Source organism: Leptinotarsa decemlineata, unplaced genomic scaffold (assembly GCF_025532065.1).
Source record: "Leptinotarsa decemlineata unplaced genomic scaffold, Ldec_3_MD MMD2_tig00026358_RagTag_RagTag, whole genome shotgun sequence".
Lineage (NCBI taxonomy): Eukaryota > Metazoa > Arthropoda > Insecta > Coleoptera > Chrysomelidae > Leptinotarsa > Leptinotarsa decemlineata.
In genome coordinates, this window is record NW_027412703.1 from 11729728 (window position 1) to 11748060 (window position 18333).

Genomic DNA, 18333 nt, shown 5'->3' on the forward strand with positions numbered 1-18333 from the left:
TTAGTAACCCTGTAATTATTCTGAGCCGATCCCTACTAAATTAATAAAATAATAATAAATAGGCTTTATTCATTGACATAGGATTTATTCATTGTTTATAAAGAAGGAGTAAATACAAAAATCAATGAAAGGGCGAAGTTCAGCCGAGGCTGTTTTACAACTTAACCTGGTATTGAAGTAGTTCTTCGGTTCTTTTCTCGGACGGTTCCTTAATGAAGGTTCTACTGTGTTTGTTGCCAGGTACAGTGTGCTTCTTATTGGTCCATTTCCTAATCTGGTTTCGTACCAATGATTTTGGTACCCCCAGAGCTGGTTCAGGACATATATATGAAGTTGATGATCCGTGTCTAGCGCATTCATCAGCTTTATCATCACCTGTGATTCCTGAATACCCTGGCACCCAGTACAAAGTTAATTTGTTCATGTTTGCAAGTTCATTCAATTCTTCATGGCATTCCCAGACCAGTTTTGATGTCATTCCCAGACCAGTTTTGATGTCACCTTCGGGTTTGTCAGAGCCCCTAGTACGCTCTTGCTGTCTGTTAAAATATTGTTCCCCTCATTTCTTTGAGGTCTCGATTTAATAAGCCTTGCACACTGCAAGATAGCATACACTTCCGCCTGAAAGCCGGATCTGTATAGTCCTAGCGGATAACGGTAGTTTCAATTTCTATCCGCTCGGTATATTCCAGCTCCCGTTCCAGGTTTGGTCTTAGATCCATCTGTATACCAGGTGTTTTTTCCAAACGTTTTCGGGATGACTAATGGTCTTCCACTCTTCACGGCTTATGATTTTGGCCGTGAAGTTTTTGTTAATGGTATACTTCGGTGTCATGTGGTCCGTGCACATATTCAATATGTGCTCCTCCACATGTTCCGAAATCTCTGTTCGGTCCGATCTTTTGTAGTTCGGTGAGTTTTCCAGTCTGAATTGACCCATCCTGACCTCCTCCATTATCACAAAGTGTAAAGGAGGTAGATTCGGGAGTGCAGCTGTAGGGGTAGTTCTCAATGCTCCCGTCATTCCCAAACATGCAAGTCTTTGCACCTTGCCTGGTTTGTTGATAGCGGTCGCCTGGTTCATCTTTGGCCACCAGACCAGAGATGCGTATGTTATCATGGGTTTAACCACCATCATGTATAGCCAATATACCATGTCTGGTTTTAGCCCCCAAGTTTTAGCATAGGAAAGCTACCTCCGCTTTCCTTTTCATCCTGTCCAAGTGTTGGTTTCAGGTCAGTTTGGAATCTAGAATTACTCCCAGATATTTAACCTCCCTCGACACATGTATTTCTTCACTTCGAAGTTTTAGAGGTCCGAGACCCTCCGTTTTAGTACTCTTGGTGAATGCTACTATGCTCGATTCAGATGGGCTTATGTTAAGAAGCCCTTCTTCTTCTGTCCATCTTGTTATAATATTCAGGGCCTGCTGCATGCATCCCTCCACTACATTATTGTATTTACCCTAAACTGAGATGACAAAGTCGTCTGCATAGCCCAGTGCTTTATACCCATTGTGGTCCAGAAGACATAATAGCTCGTCCATCACAAGGTTCCATAACAGAGGGGATAAACCCCTCCCCCCCGAGGACAGCCCCTTGCTATCCGTGCCACGACTGTTTCCCCCACATATCTATGCCAATACAAGAAATTCCTGATCAAAGGATGTTTAAAAATCGACTTCTCTGGATTATCAATGAGAATTTCCGCAAGTAAGGGGCTTAATGGATTTCCCATTAATAAACCTTTTGAGGAGGAATAAATGGAAGGTTTTTTGAAAAATTCAAACATACTTTTTACTGAAAGGGAAAAGTTCAAATTAACATTGATGAACCCCCAAATTCCAAAATTATACTCACTCATAAAACTGCACAAACAGAGTTATCCAATTAGACCAGTGGTTTCCTTTGTCACTGTACCATCAGTGAAATTATCAGAAAGGCTATTCAGTATCATCTTGAACCATTGTAACTTCCAGTCAAAATTCAGTCATACCAGACAAAGCAAAATTAAGATCCTTTAATGTGCAGAATCTATTACCCAGCATACCTCCTGATGATACTATTACTTTAGTAATAGAATTATTAGTTAAAAATAGAGTGAACCCAGTCACAAAACGAGAAATTATTGACCTTCTGTCGTTATGTCTCAAACAAAGTTATTTTCAAGTTAACAATATTTATTCCTCCTCAAAAGGTTTAATTATGGAAAATCCATTAAGCCCCTTACTTGCGGAAATTTTCATGGATAATCTAGAGAAGTCGATTTTTAAACATCCTTTGATTAAGAATTTCTTGTATTGGCATAGATATGTAGATGACGTTTTGGTACGTTTTACAGGTACTAAGAAACAATTAGATACTTTTCATAGCGATATTAACAAAATTCATGAAAACATTAGATTCACTATTGAAGTGGAAGCAAACAACTCAATCAATTTTTTGGACTTAACAATTAGTAGAACGAACAATAAACATGAATTTTCAATTTATCACAAACTATCCTATACTGATATTGCTATACATTAGGATTCTACCCATCATGATCAACACAAAGTAGCAGCTTATAATACCATGATTCACAGATTGGTCAATGTTCCTCTTTCAATAGATAATTTCAATAAAGAACTTAATACCATCAAGCAAATTGCGGTTAACAATGGGTATAAAGCCGAATTAATAAACAAAATACTTTCCAAGAAAGTCTATGCAAAAGCGATTTGAGACGTTTTTCCTATTGATAAGGAAGATAATCAAAATTATATAGCTTTAACGTATTTTGAACAAACAACGGAAAAAGTGGCTTCATTTTTGAGGAAACGAGATATTAAAATTGCATATAGTAGACCGGGAGCCCGTGACAGAAATTTTGACCCCATTTTTTACCGTCTGCCTTTTTCAGAGGACATATTTACAGCCACAAGCAACAGTATTATGCGTTAAACGAATTTTTTTCCATGTTACACATGCTCAAACATTAACTCTAGTTTGCATAAAAAAAAGCTTCTTTGACCAACATTTAACCGTCTGCCATTCATGCAACTGGAAGGCTAACTTACACAACCCACAAAAAAATAATTGGCAGATGGTGTCATGGTGTTCTGGCTAAAGCATGATTTTTTTATTTAACAAAAAAAATAGTTAACTGAACTCAATTTTTTACCGTCCGCCAAGCACAGCGTAGACTAACAGCAAGAAATGAACGAATTTTCACAAGGCAGACGGTTTGCCGGTTAAATAATAATTTATAGGCATTAGTTTTTAACACTTTTTTCACAGTGTCTCTGAACCATTTTTACCGTATAAAACTTGGTAAGATATAAACTTCAGTATTAAAAATACAGAGAAAAATTAATGGTAGACGGATAGACCGTGTTTATACAACTGAAAAATATTTTTTAATTTGTTAAAAAAATTAATAACTTTTACCGACATTTTACCGTCTGCTATTGTTTCCTTGCAATATATATTATTATTAAGTAAACTAATTGTCAATTGGTAGACAAATTAACCGTGTTCATACAATGAAAAATATTTTTCAATTTGCAAAAAAAAACCTAATAACTTTGACCAACGTTTAACCGTCTGCCGTTGTTTCCTTGCAATATATAATTATTAAGTAGACAACCTGTCAATTGGCAGAAAAATCGACCGTATTTAGACGAGAGTGGTAGACAATTTGTGATGACTCAAGTGTCGATGTTACTTCACAATTTGGTTTTGGAAACAATTGCAGATTCATAAATGTCACATAAATCGGCCGGGTTCTTGGCTTTCAGTTTTGCGATGATTCAGAAGGCAGTATAACGAGCCATATTAGCGTTGATTTGAATATTTCTCAAGAAACCATTGAATCAGATGAAAGTTATTTAGTTTTTATGTCGATATTGTAATAAAAATATTGTTTATGTATTTCTAAATCTCGTACAGTCATCATTATTCATTCCCACTTCATCAAATCAACTGCTGAAAAAAGTGGTAATAGAAGTTGTATCGTTTTAGGGGTGTTCTCCACTGAAATTGATGAAAATCTCCTATGAAGTAACATTGACACTTGTGTCTTAAAAAATTGTCTACCACTCTCGTCTAAACACGTTCTATTCGTCTGTCAATTGACAGTTCGTCTATTCAATAATTATATATTGCACGGAAACATTGGCAGACGGTAAAACGTTGGTCAAAGTTATTACTTTTTTTTTGCAGATTGAAAAATATTTTTCACTTGTATAAACACGGTTAATTCGTCTGCCAATTGACAATTAGTCTACTTTATAATAATATATTTTGCAAGGAAAAAATGACAGACGGTAAAACTTTGGTCAAAGTTATTACTTTTTTAACAAATGAAAGAATATTTTTTTCAATTGTATAAACACGGTCAATTCGTCTGCCAATTGACAATTCGTCTGCCAATTGACAATTCGTCTACTTATGAATCATATATGTTGCAAAAAAACAATGGTAGACGGTAAAATGTTGGTAAAAGTTATTATTTTTTTTTTGTGTCTGCCTATACTTGAAACATTGCCAATTTGTATGCCAACAGATGTCGCAGAACATTTTAATTATGGACTTTTATTACATTCAAGAGACACGGTAAAAAATGGTTCAGAGACACTGTAAAAAAATTGTTAATTGACTAATGCCTATAAATTATTAATACACCGGCAAACCGTCTGCCTGGTGAAAATTCGTTCATTCCATGCTACTGTTAGTCTACGCTGTGCTTGACAGACGGTAAAAAATTGATTTCAGTTAACCTTTTTTTTTTGTTAAATAAAAAATTCATATTTTAGCCGGAACTCCATATAACCGTCTGCCAATTATTTTTATCTGTGGGTTGTGTAACCTATCCTTCCGGTCGCATGAATGGCAGACGGTAAAATGGTGGTCAAAGAAGCTTTTTTATGCAAACTAGAGTTGAGCATATGTAACATGGGAAAAAAATTCGTTCAACGCTTAATACTGTTGCTTGTAGCTGGAAATATGTCCTCTGAAAAAGGCAGACGGTAAAAAATGGGGTCAAAATTTCAGTCATGGGCTCCCAGTCTATAGAACAAGTAATACGTTGGGAATATTAGTTAAAAATAATAAAGATAAAACATCCAAATTCGATAAATGAGGAGTATATAAATTGAAGTATGGAACGTGCCCTAAGGTATATGTTGGTCAAACTGGCAGAACATTTAGGAATCGGATCCAGGAACATCATATGAGCTTTCTAAATATGAAAACAAATTCAACATATTCAAATCATCTTCTATAAGAAAATCATATCTTCAACGAAGAGTTCGAAATTCTGCACATAGAAAATGAATGTTTGAAATTGAAACTGAATCATTTGGAAGCAATGGAAATTAATAAAGTTGAAAACCGAGAAAGAATTATTATTGATGTAGATATGACGGGTGTGAAGTTATCCACGAAGTACACTGAGAAAAAAATATCGCATTCTTATTTTTTCATTCACCGACTCTACACACCTACCATTTTTCAATATGATACGCTTATTTACTGGTTTAGTAAAAAAAATAACCGTCCTTGTTTATTAAACTGTCTGAAGGGGTGAAAATAGGGTGGAAATATTTGAAAAAACCGTAACAAAAAAAATCGACTTTGAACACCTACAAAATTGAGATATCATATTCCTGATGATATATTCGACAAGAAAAACTTCACGTTATAGTTTTCCAGGCCGTCTGAGGGGGTGAACATGGGGTGGAAAGTTGAAAAAATCTTATGTTCGAAAATTGAATGTGTACACCTACAACCTACAAGTTAATTTGTCATTAATTTTTGTATTCTCGATCACAGAAACAAAGACTATTTGGCAACACTGTGCCAGACATCGTATAAACGTACAAGATACGTACCGACGACATCAAAGGTACCGATAGAGAATAAAACTACTTGCGTTTTGTAAGACCTCTCTGCTATTGCACTCCACACCACGGATCTAGGCAAATATTTTTCTTACCAACTATCTATGGATAATAGATATAATGAATAATATTTTTAAACTGGTATGAACTTAATTCAAAGATTATTCAATCTGTCCGTTTTAAAATCTGTTTTCCGTTAACCAGCTGTCGCACCCCTACGAACGACAACCCTCAGAAGTCGAAACTTGTGCGAGCTAAGGATTAACGAAGTCTTACCTTTTAACGTGTGATTCCTAACACGGGTTGGACAATAGCAAGTGAAAATTGATCGTTCAGACTAGTGCTTAAACCACCGACCAACACGACAGTCAATTCGAGTGAGTGAACAAAGCACCCACATCGAACCGCCTGGCTACCGACCAATATATTTCAGTGAATAATATTTTTTACGGCAGTACTTACCTAAATAATCCAAGTTACTGATGACAGTGATTCAAGCGATGTCTTTTTCGTACTTCGGTGAAATATGTTCACTGGTACTGGAATTCATTTATACTCGTAATTTGAAATAGTTCACTCCGATTGATTTAACAAGAAATTGCGTGATCTTGCAAAAGAATAATCAGAGACTCTCAGCGTTGCCACAATGGTATATTTTAATTAAACAGGCCTACATCACACAAATCGGTTTGTTGTGGAAGGTATGAAGCAATAAAAAATTCTATATGATGAAAACGAAAGAACAAAATGAAAAATTAATTCAGTGTCCCAGTCGATTGAGTTATCAATATGTTTACATACTTCACTAGTATTTCGAACCCGCCAGATAGGTAGATTTTTGAATTTTTTTCACAATAATCCCATTCCCTCAGACGGCCTGGAAAACTGACGTGAAGTTTCTCTCGTCAAATCGGGTGTCAGGAATAACATATCTCAATGTTGTAGGTGTACAAACTGAATTTTTGAATATATATTTTCAAGTTTCCATTTCATTTTCACGCCCTCTGACGGCCTGGAATACTATGACGTGAAGTTTTTCTCGTCAAATCGGGTGTCAGGAATAACATATCTCAAACTGTACACATTCAATTTTCGAAGATACGATTTTTGAACTTTCCACCCCATGTTCACCCCCTCAGACGGCCTGGAAAACTATAAAGTGAAGCTTTTCTTGTCGAATAGATCATCAGGAATAACATATCTCAATTTTGTAGGTGTACAGAGTCGATATTTCATATTGAGAAATTTTTTGATATTTTCACCCCATGCTCACCCCCTCAGACGGCCTGAAAAACTATCACGTGAAGTTTTTTTCTGCCGAATAGATCATCAGGAATAACATATCTCAATTTTGTAGGTGTACAAAGTCGATTTTTCATGTTAAGAAATTTTTTGATATTTTCACCCCATGTTCACCCCCTCAGACGGCCTGGAAAACTATCATATTGAAAAATGGTAGGTGTGCAGAGTCGGTAAATGAAAAAATAAGAATGCGATATTTTTTTCTCGGTGTACTTTGTGGATGAACTTCACACCCGTGTAGATTTGCATATGCTTCAGGTGATCATAATTGAAGAGGTACCTTAGATAGAGGTTTAGTTAATTTTTTGGAGGTAGTCTCAATTATGGTTACCTGTAGTATATAAATATTAGTGTAAGAAGCTACTTAAGTATTCAAATCGCTTGATAAAGCTTCTGTGTTAGCGAAACATGTTGTGATATATATTTTTCAAATGAAGTTTGTGGAGATCAAATTGTGAGGTGTAGTTTATGAAACTCAATATTTCCTTCCCCAGGAGGATCCAGTCCTCTCTACTCGGGAACAGTACTTTATAAGGCAGTTCCTAGTTGACAGTTGGAGGCATAAAGTCAGAGGTCATTTCCAGAATGCTGTTACTTCCAGTGTCAACCAACAATGCAATTGCAATTGCCAATGTGCACAAGTCTATATGCAGTCCATCTAGAAGAATATCCATGGCCGCTGACGGTGTGGTACTGATGGCAACACTGATGGCCAGAGAAGCCTGTCTCTGTAAGTCAGAGAGCTTCGCCTGGGCCATTTTCTGTAAAGCCTATGGCCACCAGGCAATTGCCCCATAAGTGATCATTGGTCTCACAATCATCACATAAATTCAATGGATTTGTTTGGGACCTAAACCCCAAGTTTTACCACAAATCCTTCGACATGTCCATAGTGACAGTCTGACTTTGTGTAAAACTTTTTCCAAGTGAGCGTTCCAAGTGAGTTTTTTATCAAGACAATGCCAAGATATTTCACCTCCGTTCCAAATGGAATGACCTCACCATTGAGGAAAAGTGGCGTTAAATCGTCCAATTTTCTCCCCCTGGTGAAGGGGATTATCACAGTTTTGCTAGGGTTGACAGACATCTGCTCCCTCAGGCACCAACTGTGAACAATGTCCAACGTGCTTTGGAGGATATTACAAGCTACCCTTCCCGACGTGGACATTGCCAAGATGACAAAGTCATCTATATAAGCTGCAGATCTACTTTTCTTTTGTCGAGGGCATCAAGCAGACTATCCATCAGGAGCGACCACAGAAGGGTCGCTCCTAATGGAGAAACCTTGAAAGCAGCCCCTGGTGACCCTGAACCTTGAAGAGGCGTAGTTGCAACTCTGTTTAGCAGTATGGCATAGATCCAGCCAGTTATGGTCGATTTTATACCTTTCCTAGCCAGAGACGATCCTATAAATTTAGGTAGTGCATTGTCAAATGCTCCTTCAATATCAAGAAATACAGCAACCGCAATCTCCTTGTCATGGGGATGGGAGATTTTTTCTACAAGGTTGTTTAATGCTGAATCTGTTGATTTGCTGGTTTGATAAGCATACTTGGTGGTTATTCAGGGGGGATGCATATAATGCCACCTTCCTGATGTGTCCGTCCAGTATCCTCTCAAGTCCTTTTAACAGGAAGGATGTAAGGCTGATTGGTCATACCGATGGGTCATACCGACCCACGAAACGACTTGATAGCCCATTCAACTGCCGGTGCTGTGATAACCTTCTTGACGACCTCCCAATCGTTCGTTTTTGGGCGTTTAGCGCCCTCGAATGAGGGAGGTCTGTTGTTATCAAGAGTCAGATTTCCAGGAAAGTGGTTTCCTATCAAAAGCTCTAACGTTTATTTACTAGAGGTCGTGAATGTTCCATCGGGTCGTTCAAGTGACCCAATTTCAGCAGTCGACTTTCTAGGGAGAATCTTGTGAATTCTTGTGAGATACTCTCACAGAACTTCCTCCAAGTCTCCCGTTCTGCCTTTCTAATTTCCTTGTTATATGTCGTTAGAATAGTTTTATAAAGTTCCCAGCTGTTTAGCTCGATTGAATAATCGTCGAACTTCTTTTCTTTGCTTTTCCAGGGTTTCGTTCCACCAAAAAGAGTTATGGTTATCTCTTTTAAACCTCAGTGGACAGTTCTCATGATAGGATGAGATCACTGCTTCGTGAAATTGCTCCGCTACTGTATCCATAGCATTACAACTGTGAATAATAATGAATTTGTCCTCAAAGTATGACTGGAGGGAATTTTTATACCCACTCCAATCAGTAAATTTTGAGTCACGATATTCCACTACTGGTCTTAGACCTGTTTCAATATTGAAAAGAATGTATCTATGGTCTGAACAGGAAGGTTCACTAGATACAGACCAGTGGTGTATCTTGTTGCTCAGAGAATGTGAGCTGATGGTTAACTCTAATACCTCTTGCCTATTATTAGTGACAAAAGTTGGTTCCGAGCCCTAATTGTTTACAGACATCCCTTTCCCTAGTATAAAATCAAAGTGTAACTCACCTCTATGGTTTATATTCGTGCTGCCCCATACTGTATGGTGTGAAATGGCGTCACATTCCATTACGATTTAACGTTTGTTCCTTTTGCTGTAGTCGATAAGTCGTCAAACAGCTAGAGGAGGTACGGTATCCGAATCTTTCGGAAAGTAGGCGGAGCAGGCGATAACATTCGTCTTACCCTTCTTGCCTGATAGGAAAATTTGGATGGCTGTCACGTCTTGGGTGCAGAAGCTTGTAAGCAAAAAATAATTAATATCTTTCCTGAATATTACTGGAGTTTTTTCCCAACACCAAATCGTTATTTTTAACACCTGATCGAAACGTGTCGAGGCGTTAAAAATAACGATTTGGTGTTGGGAAAAAACTCCAGTAATATTCATTACTACACCAAAGGTTCCAAACAATGCATCATAAATATCTGTCCTGATGACCAGACATGTCCCTAGTCCGGTTACTCGGCCTGTATTTTCTGTCCATGATTCCTGCAGGAAAGCAAGGTCGCTTAATTCGTCCTTGAAGTTTTTACCAAGGACGTATGAAGCGGCCTTGGCCGGGAGGATGCCCGGGTTTTAGGGCGGAATAGGTCTTGCCCGGTTCAAACACGGTGATCGAGAAGTTTTTTCTTAAGTACTCAATATTGGAATCGAAAGGCGTCCACATGCTTCTTTGAAAAGCAAATGTATTGTAAGTTGTCTAAATGCCAATCCTGTCTAGTGCTAGCTTGGAGTGCACATCGACCACCGGAGGTGGAGCTGTAGGTTTTTCGGGTTTCCCCTCAGCTGACAAGTGAATAAGCCACCAAAAATCAGTAAGTCGCCCCGGTCTCCCCGATAAGGCTCTGAGTGTTTATGAGGGATAATTATTATTAATAATAATAATAATAACAACATCCGTGGAAATACCCATAGAATAGTAATAATAGAGAAAACCAGTAATACAAGAATTATTTTTGACAATATTTTTTCAGTGTTGAAATTTCAAGTGATCCATTTAAAGCTACGACTACTATGAAAACTTCGATTTCCGAAGAAAAAGTACATATATATTGAATCCATTTGATATGGATTTCAGTAATAATCTCTTAATTATTTACATGATTCTCAACATGTGTTTCAACTCCATGTTATAGAGGTTTTTTTGAATGTCACTACGCCCTTTATTACTATTTCAGATATGATAAAAGTGTTTCATTGAACAGGATCAAAGTTCATAAACAATAGTCACTAAAATAGTAGAAGAATGTGTCGAATTTCAGAACTAGCATTTTTGAATTATTTTATCAATTTCATGGGAATGAATGGCATCTTGAACGCCATTAACTCCTGCAAGTTAGAGAAATGCCACTTCAAACCTGAAGAAATATTTTCTGTTGAAATATTAACGCCAAATTCAAAATCCCTTCTCTGGTCAATATGGGTCATTACAAAAAGACAAATCAAAAGTTGGCTACGGATATGGAATTTTATTCAAAAATTCTATAGTCAAGTTATTGAGAAGTGTATTCATTGATTAACTGCATTCAAACGTCATTTGAATTGAATATTGTATTGTTATCTGATCTGTGATCAGATTCAAAAATTCTATAGTCAAGTTGATAGATATTGAGAAGTGTATTCATTGATTAACTGCATTCGAACTTCATTTGAATTGAATATTGTATTGTTATCTGATCTGTGATCGCAATGGCTTTCAGAAACATTATATCTTGTTTTGTTTGCGATAGAAGATTAGCTCCACAGCAAATGGTTCTAATAGGTGAAGATCAGATTGCTTTTAAAAGTGAAGTGGCTATTCGAAGATGAGATGAACTCGAAAGACCGGCAGCTGAGGTAATTGATTCAACTAGATTACGCTTCACTTGTGATCGATTTATTCAGAAAGAACTTATTGCAATACAACATATACAACAATGTATACAACATATTTGAAGCTCAATGTTTTGACACAAACTCGTAATGGGACATGTCTGATTTGCAATGCTGCTGCAAATATTATTCGAATAACTACCGAATGCAGAGAAAATGTGTTTTTTTCAAGAGACATCTACATTCCCGAGGGTGTCAGGTCATGAAGACAGCATTTGAACGATCATGGATTCATCTTACAGCCTCTTACACTTGGATAACGTTTTATCAAAAGGCCTTACGTCATAAAAGGTCCGCAACTGCAAATATTCTTACAAGGACTTCGTAATGTTGTCAATGGTCTCATCATGAATTCAAATCTTTCTCGCCTGTGAATAAACAGCAATTTCGAGAAATGTTCACCTACATCAACTTTTAACAGAGGATGCTAACGATTCTCGTCCAGTAACAAAATCAAGATAGGTTTTAGAAGAGAAACGGCCATCTGAAATCTATATTCAAATCCAGATTACTGTTGGCAGCCAACAGACCATGCAGATTACTCATCTTCCACATCATGGAGATTTTTACAGAATTGCAGGGTGTATAATATTTAATAGATATCATCCGCCAATTCACATGGAAGGAGCTGATGCTGTCCTGTCTCTAAATTATTGGAGAAAGCGAGAGAACCTAACGTTCTTCAAACGTTGGTGGCAGATTTTCTCATTTAAACATTAGATTATCTGAGGGAATTTTTGATAGCTGTTTATCAAATTCGTTTAGCTCCATCTTATATTCAAAATAAACTTCAAAGACAGGATGAGGAAGAATTTCAACTTGAAATGGGTTTCATATTGCCTGAATAACATTAATGAAATCGACGAGGCAAAAGATGATGACAATGAAAAAATTCAAAGGTGTTATTGTACTTGCAAGTCTGGAGCTCATACTCTAAGTGCATGTGTGAGCATGCACTTTGAGTGTGCATGTGTGAGCATGCACTTAGAGTATGTGTGAATATATGTGAATATGTGAATATAAGCAGTGTTTTGTGGTTCATGGGACATGCTCGACATGAGCAAAATATTTACTACCCCTCTACAAGACTCACAGATGTTATATCTGATGCTGCTAATAGAGCAAGTTAATCAATACAATTTACCGGAGCTCATTGATATCTATTTTTGAATAGTTTGGATCCAACAATTGTTCTCCCGGCTTCAGGTTTACTTTGCTTATTGTTATTTTCATTCTTTTTCGTATTTTTAATGTTTTCCATTATATTTTTCTTTCAGATATTCGTGGTGATATTTTCTTTGGAATTGAAATGGAAATAAATGTATTTTATGTTAGTATTTTCTTTTTTTTTATATTTCTCGAAAAAAAAAGTTTAATTGAAATATCCCTATAAATGATTAAAATATATCACTTTTTTTAATAGCCTTTAAAATGAAACGTTCTCTCTGACACAACTTTTTTTTCAATTGGTAATGATCAAAGAGTCAGTCGGTTTAATAATGGTGTTCCGTTTCCGTCGTTATTTCAACATTGGTCATTGAAAATTATTCACCCTGTACATCCTTTACTAATTTCCTGAAGTGAGAATTGAAAACAAACAATATGACTATAAGCTGGGTGGAATATGTGAATAACTGAGTTAGTCTTATGTTTACAGATAACGACCGACCGGTCGGTCGGTAGCCGGGCGGTTCGACGTGGATGCTTTGTTCACTCAGTCAATCGGCCGATGTGTGAGTTGATGGTTCAAGCCTCAGGCTGAACGCTCAATTTTCACTTGCTATCGTCCAACCCGTGTTAGGAATAACACGTTGAAAGTTAAGACCTCGTTAGTTCTTAGCTCGCACAAGTTTCGATTTCTGAGGGTTATCTTTCGTAGGGTTGCGATAGCTGGTTAACATTTTTTTTAATGGTGGTTATCGGGGCCATGGTGGTTATCGGGTTCATGAGCCCCATATGAATTATGGAATCTAGATTTACTATAAATATCTAATGAGCACCTAACTAGCACTTAATCTCATACCCTTACTTATCGAGAAACATACTGTAAGAAAGTCAATCAGTCATAGTGGTTTTCCATAATGCCCCATAGACATTATGGAATCTAGGTTTACTATTATTCATCTTGTGAGCACTTGATTAGCACTTTATTTTGATTGTCTATGTATTAGTTTACGAGTATCTCAAGACTTTATTGAATATTGTTAATTTTTTTTCTCAAATCGGGTATCTCGAATTTTTTTTTCACTTATTCGCGGTCGTTTTCATCTTAATTTCTTGCAAGCACCTTATTAGCACTTTATTACCACGCTTAGTTTATACCTAATACAGCATTTATCCTCGTTTTCGAGAGACCTGATTCTTAGATCTGTTGTTTAGCGAAATTGGAAGCTTTTGTTTATTAATTGTTAATTAATTGCAATTCCAGTGACATGATTGTGCCAAGACATATTGGTGTCCATTTTAATCCCCAACAAACTTATTGAAGCAGAAAGTGGAATTGTCTGACCTGACATTATTATATCCGGTTCGGAGACATTCATCATTTTGGAGAAAACAATAACCTGGGTTTTTGTATCATTGAATTGAACCTGATTATTTTCACCCCAATTTGAAATTACCATCGCTCCGACCATAGCATCGCACCTCGCTCCGACCCACACATCGACGCTTGGAGCATCGCATTTTTGCACCAGTTTGGTATGAACAAGCGTCACATAAACATGGATTTCTCGATATCCTCTTCATCAGATGAAGAAGGTATTATTCTGAATTCTAGTGCTGAAAAATTCTACCTATATCAAAGATATCTAAATACGAAAATACATCCCCTAAACAAAAAACGCATGTAGTATGGAGAAAAGACACTGTCCGTTTTTTTGACTACATGAGAATGAAAATAAAAACTTTCGATTATATTTTAAACGAATTTAGAGATAAACTAAAGAAAAATTACCAGAATCGCCGTTGTCAACCAATTGGATCTGAAGAAAGACTCATGGTAACTTTAAGGTAAGTTAATAAAAAATATTTATTTATATACCCAAATATACTGAACAACATTTTTTTTATTACAATAATGTAAAACAAAGCGTTAAAAATTTTTTTAGCAAAAATATATGAAACTTAACGTTACACATTTCTTTAAACGTTTTTTCTGATACGAATATATGAAAACATTTTAATTTTCAAAATGATTATTAGATCTAGGATTATTGTACTCTGCTGGGTATGTTGCTCGGTTGCCAGGGTTGTAGAATTCATTTTGTGGAAAATAATGACTTGATGTTGAAAGTATATTTTGTTGAAATGGTAAACCTGTGAAATGAGGTTCCGTGTTGTTCACTAGATGATTGTGCATTGTTTTCTTGTGTTGTGATAGGTATTTCTGTACAAGTTGGAGCACACTTATTCGAAATTGTATTTTGGAACTTGCATCAAATGTTTTTACATGTGGCAAAATGCTATTAAAAAATGACTCGTCTTCATCTATTTCTTTTCTACTTGTATTTGCTTCAGCCATTTTCTCTCTTTTCTGTCGATATTCTTCTTTTCTCCTTAGGTATTCCATTTTTTCCTCTTCTACTCGAATTAGTGATTCACCCAGTACATCTCTCTTACCCAAGATTCTTTGAATTAAGCCTTTTTAAATATCGGTGTTGACGTACTCATCGACGATGCTCGTCTGGAATCGAAAGCAGGCTTGGAAACTGTAAGTTGTGATGAGCTGTCATCACCATCGTCATCGTCAACGTCTGCGGCGGCGACGTCGCTCAAATTACTGCCGTCGGTGTCGCCCGACAAGGTATTGTTGGCATTATCTGCAATAGAAGAATTTCCTTCCGTTGCCCGAGGGGTGCAGGTGTCTTTCAAAAATAAAAGAGAATCAAAAAATGCCCATTTCCCCTTTGCATCATCTGCCGCATCACCAAAACTTTTCAATGTTTCTTCTGACAGTTTTTGTATAAAAGTTTGTCTCAGTCTCTTCGATGTTGCTTTTGCAGTGGCAACTAAAAAAAGTTTTTATGGGTATTTAAAAATGCAAACTATCTAATAGTTAAATAATAAACTAACTAAGTTATTAATATTTTAATGAAGACTTTTTGCAGACACTGTAGGTATAAAATAAAAGTGTTTCTAGTCGGGATTAAAGGCCGTCATTGACTGGAATTCCTTCGTTCTGTAAAGAAAAAATTTTACTCAACGACAGCCTTTATCCCGACTAGAAACACTTTTAGTTTAAACACTGGCCACGAAAGCTTCAACAATTTTACTGTAGGTATATTATTCGCAATGGCAAATTTTAGATAAACCCATTCAGACAGATGTTGCACTAGCAGACAAAGGTTAAACGACGAAGCAAAATTTGTACGAGAAAATTTTAAAACTCATTTTATGCAACAGAACTAAATAATAAACTGTTATATTTAAATAAAAATGTTTTACTTACCTGGAACATCACACTCATTTGCTATTTCATTCCACAATTTATTTAGGATGCAGTTATGATAATTTTTTTCTCTTTTGTTCCAAATAGGCTCGCGAATAAACACAAGCCCGTTTAGCTTTTCTTTATCCATGGTAGCGGCGGCAGCGATTCAATGAAAAGTACTCTGGTCGAGGGTCAAAAAATACTAAGCTCGATTTTTACCCTGGCACTATGTACAGGCTATAGCTCCGTCCTATGCAAGGAGCTACGGTCGGCGCTCCGATATTGCCACACAGATTTATAATTGTGTATTTATTTTTTATGGTGAGCGGAGCTATGGTGCGATGCTATGGTCGGAGCGATGGTCGGCGCTCCGTTGTGTCCGCCGCTTTAGACTATACAGTCACAACATCAAGTCCCACAGTTGAAACAAATCTTCAGAATCAGGTAGGACTCCAATTTGCACCCAGAATATTGGTAGTTATTGGTTTATGTTCAGATACATATCCATATATTAATTGATTTTCTCCATGATAGACTTCTGGAGATTTTCTGGTTAATAGATGACGCAAATTTTTACTCAAATCCATATATTTTTTTCAGGTTACCCAAACATTTCAAAAAATATATGAAATGAAGTATTGCAGAACCTAAATAGTTCCTTTTATTAAAAACGTATATTTGAAAATTTCACATATTTCCCTCAAGTAATTCATATGTCATTCTTAGGATACAGCAACTTGTTTTTAGTTAATTCCTCAATGAATGAATTACTGACAATTATCATTCATATTATGTTTGAAAAGTACAACTATTTTTCCTGTACACATATTTTCCTGAGTAAGATATAAAAGTACAATTTAATTGTATACTTTTCTCTGAAAAACTTATTTTTTGTATTATACATAATAATGGACAAAACTCATTATAGAAGAAAGACTTGTAACTGTTGTAAATATGTGCTAACATAAAAGTTTTGAAAAGCAGTGTGTAGTCAATGAGATAGTTTGAAGTTCTGTAGTAAAGTGCTAAATCCCCATAAGAATTATAACATATTATGTCCAAACAAAATGTACCTATTTGAAAGACAATTAACAGATAACACAAATATTTCATTAGTTGGGACTTCCATTGTCTAATATGACATAAATTAATTGATATTAGACAATGGAAGCCAACTAATGAAATGCACCATGAAACATTGTCAACCACCTTCAACAAACATAACACAAATAGTTTAAAATTTTACCAAAAGAAAATATGTCAGTTGAAAATACATGAAAACAAGTTCAATATGCAAATTCAAATTAATAAAAATCATTTTTCCACGCTATGAAAAAATACCAAATCAGTCATCCTACTTACCGAATAACACCTTTGTCACTCAAAAAATATTCTAAATGTTCATATGCTTGACAGAAGTGTACCAAATCCATAGATCTTAAGTAACCTAATATTTTGATAAGAATTTCATTTGGAAGTTGGTCCATATTGAGACAATATTTGTAGTAAAATATGCCTGTCAACTCTGAAATAATTAAATCCAGATAAAAAATAAGCAAATCAAAAGTTTACTAAAAATGTACTCACAATATACAATTGGTAAAGGTAGCGAAAACAATAACCTTCAAAGATGAAAACATGAAAAAAATACTATAGCAAGGGGAAAATATAACTTTTGGAGATATGCTCTTTTTAGGTAAAAAAATGGGTTTTTGGGAATTGTAGCAACACACCAACTGCACCTTAAGTCACCTATTTATTGCTGTTTAATAACATTGGATAATTCGTAAAAACACTAATATTTTTATTATAAACCCTCAGAGTAATTTGTCTTTCATTACTTTGAGTATAAACCCAAAGGTACATAAACAAATGTTAAAGTTGTCAAACTTTACCGCTCGCACAGCGTTGCCAAGTGATTACACAAATTTGGGAAAATTGTACTTTATGGGATACTCACGGATTTTCACGATTTTTTCTAAGATGATACTACGTGATGGTAGGAATTCGGAACAATTTTTATTTTTTGTCGGGCTCAATTAGTTTTCGAGGTATAACCTGTCAAATTTTGTATGATGCCATATTTTACCATTTTTTTAAGCAATAAACGATTGCAATTCAAGTATTTTTTATTCAACACATCTTTTTCCATATCACCACACTTTTTTCTATCCCTTTTCATTCACTTACTGCCAAGTGCCACGTTTCTTGAAATTAGATTGAAATTCCATTATTTGTCACGTATGTAATACAAAAAACACTTTTCATAAATTGCATAAAGTTTCACTATCGGGAATAGAAAATTCTCTACCAACCAAAAACAATGTTTCTCAATAAT

The 18333-nt window shown here is 35.8% G+C and overlaps 1 protein-coding gene across 4 annotated transcripts in view; it reads right to left on the reverse strand.

Moving 5' to 3' along the window:
- The window catches only part of LOC111514764 (uncharacterized), a 165059-nt gene extending 147166 nt beyond the window's left edge, over positions 1 to 17893 (reverse strand). Inside the window, exons 1-2 of one of the 4 annotated variants that reach the window (XM_074184822.1) lie at positions 17583 to 17893; positions 17358 to 17520 (exon numbers count right to left, since the gene is read on the reverse strand). In XM_074184822.1, coding sequence (XP_074040923.1) covers positions 17358 to 17482 — 125 coding nt within the window. In that variant the 5' untranslated portion in view covers positions 17483 to 17520; positions 17583 to 17893. Of the gene's footprint in view, positions 1 to 9699; positions 10012 to 17357; positions 17521 to 17582 lie in introns of those variants that run through there. The other 3 variants (XM_074184817.1, XM_074184819.1, XM_074184818.1) reach the window with 3 other exon arrangements.
- Between the last annotated feature and the right edge of the window lie 440 nt (positions 17894 to 18333).